The 5,269-nt window shown below is 57.9% G+C and overlaps 1 protein-coding gene across 1 annotated transcript in view; it reads right to left on the bottom strand.

Moving 5' to 3' along the window:
• The window catches only part of LOC104461800 (natural resistance-associated macrophage protein 2-like), a gene marked incomplete at both ends in the record, with an annotated part of 6,651 nt that extends 1,935 nt beyond the window's left edge, over positions 1-4,716 (bottom strand). Inside the window, 9 exon segments of the mRNA XM_010073516.1 lie at positions 34-192; positions 595-750; positions 1,137-1,204; positions 1,288-1,358; positions 2,002-2,108; positions 3,166-3,214; positions 3,216-3,277; positions 3,630-3,755; positions 4,526-4,716. Coding sequence (XP_010071818.1) covers positions 34-192; positions 595-750; positions 1,137-1,204; positions 1,288-1,358; positions 2,002-2,108; positions 3,166-3,214; positions 3,216-3,277; positions 3,630-3,755; positions 4,526-4,716 — 989 coding nt within the window.
• Positions 4,717-5,269: the final 553 nt, after the last annotated feature.

The following is a 5,269-nucleotide window of genomic DNA, read 5'->3' as shown; positions in this document are numbered from 1 at the left end:
CCCACAAGGAGCCAAGCCCCAGCCCCAACTCACCACATCCGCGTTCGTCTTGTCGTAGAAAGCCTCGGCAAAGACGGTCACAACAAAGATGTTGATGATGAAGGAGACAAAGAGAGCGATGCAGGACTCGATGAAGAAATACTTGTTAGCTTCTCGGACTTCCTTCTTGTTTGCACGGTTCACTTGCCGCGACTGAAAGGGGAATGGTGAGAACAGCAGGATTGAGGAAGGAGAATTCACTGTTATATTACCTGGATAATTATACTGCACCGGAGAGTGGGACGCAGGTCACTGGATGGGAAAAGAACACACCGGAGAGAAGACAAAGCCAACCCCCCCCATGTGCAGAAGGAGCCACAGCCGGTTCTGCCAGTGTGGCGGTGCCAGCCCCGGGTGCACGCTGCTGGTCCCACGTCCCCACGTAAAGGACATGTGTCCCACAGCCCCCAGGGCTCTCCCTGCACCAGGGACCCAACCAGCCCCTCGGGGGGTCTGCGACGGCCCTGCCGCAGCAAACGCTCACAGCAGAGACCAGAGGCTGTGGCTGCCGGAGCCTTTCAGCCTCCCGCGCGCATCGGCCGGCGCAGCCCTTACCTTGACCAGGGCGGAGTGCAGGTACATGTTATGCGGCATGATCACGGCGCCCACGATGCCCACGGCTTGCTCCAGCTGCGGCGTGCCGCAGCCCTGGCAGTAGGGGACGAACAGCCCCTGCAGCAGCTTCTGCTGGCTGGGTTTGACGGTGATGTACTGGGCACAGAGACAAAAGGAACACGAGTGTTTGCGGCGCAACTCACACGCTGCCAGGGCGGCCCGTCAGAGGACAAGAAAAGCCAAAATGTGTCCGCTTTGGTAAAAAGCAGAACCACGAGGTGGCTGCTGTGTAATAAACCCGGGATGCTGCGCTGGACAGCGTGAGCCGGTCTCTGCGCAGGAGCAGCGGCGTCCGTACAGCCCCTGCTGCCGGCCAGGGAACGGGCTGGCTCACGGCCACGCGTCGGAAACACAGACCCAGCCTCACGGGTCCTGCATTCTAAGCGTCCGTCCCCGTGTTTGGTGCTGTTGGGGTGGTGGGGGAGAGGGAGTGTGTCAGCAGACAGTGCCGGTGGAAATGCCGGGAGAGAGGGCGGAGGTACCTCGTATCCGAACGTCAGGGCCATGATGGTGATGAGGAACCCGAAGAACGCCTCCAGCTTTCGCAAGCCTGCGAGAAGGAAAACGACCGTCAGCGAATGGAGAAAAGCTGAATCTCTGATTTCATTTGGGGAATTCAGGAGGAGAAATTACCGTATTTATCCAGGAAGAGAAACATGAAGGTGTCGGCGATGGTGATGAGCACACCGCCCCACAGCGGGATCCTGCGGGAGACGGGCAGGAGCAGACATCAGCTGAGACACCCCAACCTCGGCCACAGCCACAACACCCCAGAGGCCAAAATCTCTTTTTATTTCGGGCATTTGTTGGGGACAGACCCGTGCTGCCCAAGGGTTTGTTTGCAGTCTGACAAGAGGTTTGGCTGCACGGGGCAAGGGGCCGTGGGTTTTATTTTCCACACAATCAGATAAGAGCTCTGCCCTGAGAGCTAATCCCATGTCCACCCTGAGAGCGACAGGAGGGAGCGGGACTTTTCATCGCTCCTTGGTACAAAATTCCTGCTACGTTCGCATTTCCACCTTCCTGGCCGCAGAGGACATCTTTCTGGCAGTGCTTTATGAGGAATATAAAACCTGCCGGGAAAGCTGCAGCCCAGTTTTGGTGTGTGTCAGTTTTTCAGCTAAAATAAAAACCAGAACCCGCAGCTCCGACAGCCGAAGAAACGGGCACCAGAGGCTGAGTCACCTCCAAGAGCGAGCCCGGCTGGGATGAATCACGCTCTGCAAAGAGCTTGTTTCAGATTTATAGGAAATGAACGAGTCGTTTCCAGCACACACGGTGCCACTTTCTGAATCCTAGCGGGGAGCACTCATTTCCTGCTGCCCTCCGACGACAAACCCAACTTACTTCCCCAGAGACAAGAGGTTGATAGCGATCGCCGAGCCGATGACTTCTTGCATGTCGGATCCGATGATGGCGAGTTCGACCATCAGCCACAGGATGATCCGAGGGACCTAGAGGGAAGGAAACACCCGACACCATTAAAAAGAGGGAAAACGCCTTCTCCCTTTCATTCCCCAGATGAGCACGGGGCTGCGGCGATCGCACGCTCGGGTTTTCTTTCCCTGGCCGTGGTGTGGAGCAGAAACACGCTGACGATCGCCAGGTTACGGCTGCTCTGAAGCAGAAATCCAGGTGACCTGCAGCAATCATGGGAGGAGGTTCCTGGGTCACTTATATAATCTAAATTACTCGCTTCAATAAATTTTGCTCATTGCGAGAGCGAAACTGGATGTGTCTGTGTACCAAGGCGCTGGAAATGAGCACGGGGAGAGATTTCACGTGGTCAGAGCGATGACAAAGTCTCAGGTGTCGGATGAGAAACACCCGCAGGGAGCTGGGGACATCCCCGACGTCCCCGCAGCCCCTCCCGAAGGACGGCCGCACTCATCCCCAGCTGAGCGGGACGCTGAGCCCTCTCTTACATAAGCTGTGAAGATTTCTTAAGCAGGGAAATATAACAGCCACGGAACAGTCTTGCTCTAAAGGGCCATTTCTCTCCTTGGGATCCTGGAGCTGATCTAAGCGACGGGCATCTCAGCTGCGGGAGGCAGCAGTCCGAACGGAAACGCCGAAATCCTGGGTTTATTCCTGACTCTGTCTGCAATTCCCTGGGAAGAGCCCCATGTACCCCACCTCCCTCCCTGTGCCCTCGTTCTTCCAAGACGGGGAAAGCACCGACGCGACCCGATGTGTCCCCATCTCTCTCCTGACAGCCTGGGGTCGTAACGAGCCCTTCGCTGGTGCTACGACTAAAATCTTCCCTTAAATCTGCCTTTCTTCCAACTGGGAGCCAAAACCAGAAGGAATCAACGTCACCCTGCAGCTTCTTGGACAGTACAGCAAGATGTCACCCCGAAAATACATTTTAGCAAACAAAAGACTTTCCAAAGACGGGGATTCGGCGCTGAACGGGTCCCCCTGTGAGACCTGCGAGCCCCCGGTGAGGGAACGACCCCGACCTCGGCCCGTGGGACTGTCAGAAGAGCCGAAGAGCAGGGGATCACCCACCTTCTGGTACTGGCGGTTGCAGACCTCGGCGAGGTGCAGCCCTGTCACCACGTCCCCCCAGCCGCTGCAGGAGCAGCCCGATGATCGTCGCCAGCATCAGGACCCAGAGCAGCTGCGGGAGACACGAAGGCAGGAGTGGGTGCGCTGAGCAGCAAGAAATGACGGCTGTGAACAAGGCTGAGGGTCCCCGAGGATGTCCGCACCCCACACGTGGCCCCAGGAATCCCAGGCTCTTTAAAATGCACGTTATTGATGCTCGGAGGCTGTTCTGTGTGCCCGGAGCTGGCACAGGAGGCATGGCTGGAGGGGGGAGGACCCCGCTCACCCATTCCCCTTCTCCTGCTCTGGGCTGTTTCCAGCTCGCCAGTGGCATTTTCAGCGCTCCTGCTCTAAAACGTGCGGCAGCAGAGGGGTACGTGGGGAGCACGACTCCGAGCGTTTCATCTGTAGGTTTCTGCACTGACCTTAAATCCTGCAACAGCCCCGGACTGTAAATCTGACTCGATGTTGCCCGGGTCCAGGTAGGCGATGCTCATCAGAAAGCCCGGCCCCGTGAAAGCCCAGAGCTTGCGGAAACTGAAGCACGAGTGCTGCGGGAGGGGAGAGAGGACGGAGGCATCAGAAGCCAGCCTGGTAGCAGAGCCCTCTCCGAACGCAGGGGACGTGTCGTCCCCACGAACCACCCCAGCTATCGGGCATAAAAAACAGCCGGACACGCCCAGGGTTCGGTTTGAATTAATTCCTTTCCTCCCTGCCACAATAGAAAGCGGCGCTGGGCAAGATCACACGTGTTCTTTTGTCTGACCCTAAACTCTCCAGCCACACCTGGTCCCAATTTAACGAGTTTAGGACCCAACTCTGGCACAGCCAAGGACACGCTCCTGGAAACCCGGGTGGGGGATGGATCCTCCTGCGCCTGCAGCAGCAAACGCCGCCTCGGTGCTTATCAAGAGCAAAGAGGGCACCTCTCCCCCCTGCAGCACCTCTCCCCCCTGCAAGGGGATGATGCTGGTGCAAAGGCCAGCGAGGAGGCACCCGTGCTCCTGCTCCTTGATAAGGGAACAAAGAACCAAGGTCCCCTCCCCTGCGGCTGCAAACAAGACTCTTCTCTGCTCTTTAGCTGAACTTGTGGCTCCCCAAGAGAAAAAATTCCAAGAGAGGAATCATTAACCCCCAGCAGGCACAGGAGACCCTGCACCCTCCCCTCCCTAGTCCCCGTCCCACAGCCCGGAGCCCTGTCCAGGCATGGAGGGGAACTGGGAGCCAAGGGAATGACTCATGTGGGGACCGGGCGCCTCGCAGATCTTTCCACTCGGATTTTCCTAGAGGAGCGAGCGGAGGAGGGCCTGGCCGCACTCACCGTTTCATCCTCGGGAATCGGGATCTTGCTGTCGAAGTAAGTGGTGAAAGGTTCCTCGGAAGAGGCGTCCGGCGGCTGCAGCGGGTTCATGCTGCTGGAAATGGTGCTGACCACCTCCCCATGCTCCCCGGGAGCATCCTCTGCAGCAGCAAAACCGGAGTGGAAAAGGAAGGAGAAATGAGTGAGGGTCCCTGGAAACATGGGAAAACCTGGTAGAGGGCAGGCAAGACCCCCAGGCAGAGCGGAACGAGGCCGTTCTGCCCTCACAGCTGAGGCTAATTAGGCTATCGAGAGAAAATCAAATGAAAATACCACCTACTGCTGTAAATCCACCCCAGGAGACGGCGCTGCCCCGCCTGGACTCTCTCCCATGCAGTGCGAAGAGGCCAGCTGGCTGGCAGCTTATTTATTCAGGTTGATTAAAAAAAAAGCCGTCATGGGGCACGGTGCGATGTAACGGCATGACCGGGGCTGAGCCCGCCCGAGCCCAGACAAACCCGGGGCTGATCCTGCACTGGTGCAGAGCGCGTCGCCCCGGACCCTCCCAGCTGCAGAGGCGCCCGCGAGGAATTCAGACCCCGCGCAACCCGGCTCCATCCAGGCAGCGCACAATGTGGCGCTTGTTGGGAAGCAAACCATGATCCGACAGCTCTCCCTGCCCCTAAAACATCAGAGCCGGGTGGCAGAGCCAGCCTGGAGGAACTTTTCAGGAGTTTCTACGTTTTCCTTGCGAGGAAGGTGCGT

This window comes from Pterocles gutturalis, unplaced genomic scaffold (assembly GCF_000699245.1).
Source record: "Pterocles gutturalis isolate BGI_N339 unplaced genomic scaffold, ASM69924v1 scaffold21252, whole genome shotgun sequence".
In the NCBI taxonomy this organism is placed as follows: domain Eukaryota; kingdom Metazoa; phylum Chordata; class Aves; order Pterocliformes; family Pteroclidae; genus Pterocles; species Pterocles gutturalis.
The sequence above is the reverse complement of the archived record's forward strand: the minus strand, read 5'-3'. Positions and strand labels throughout refer to the sequence as shown.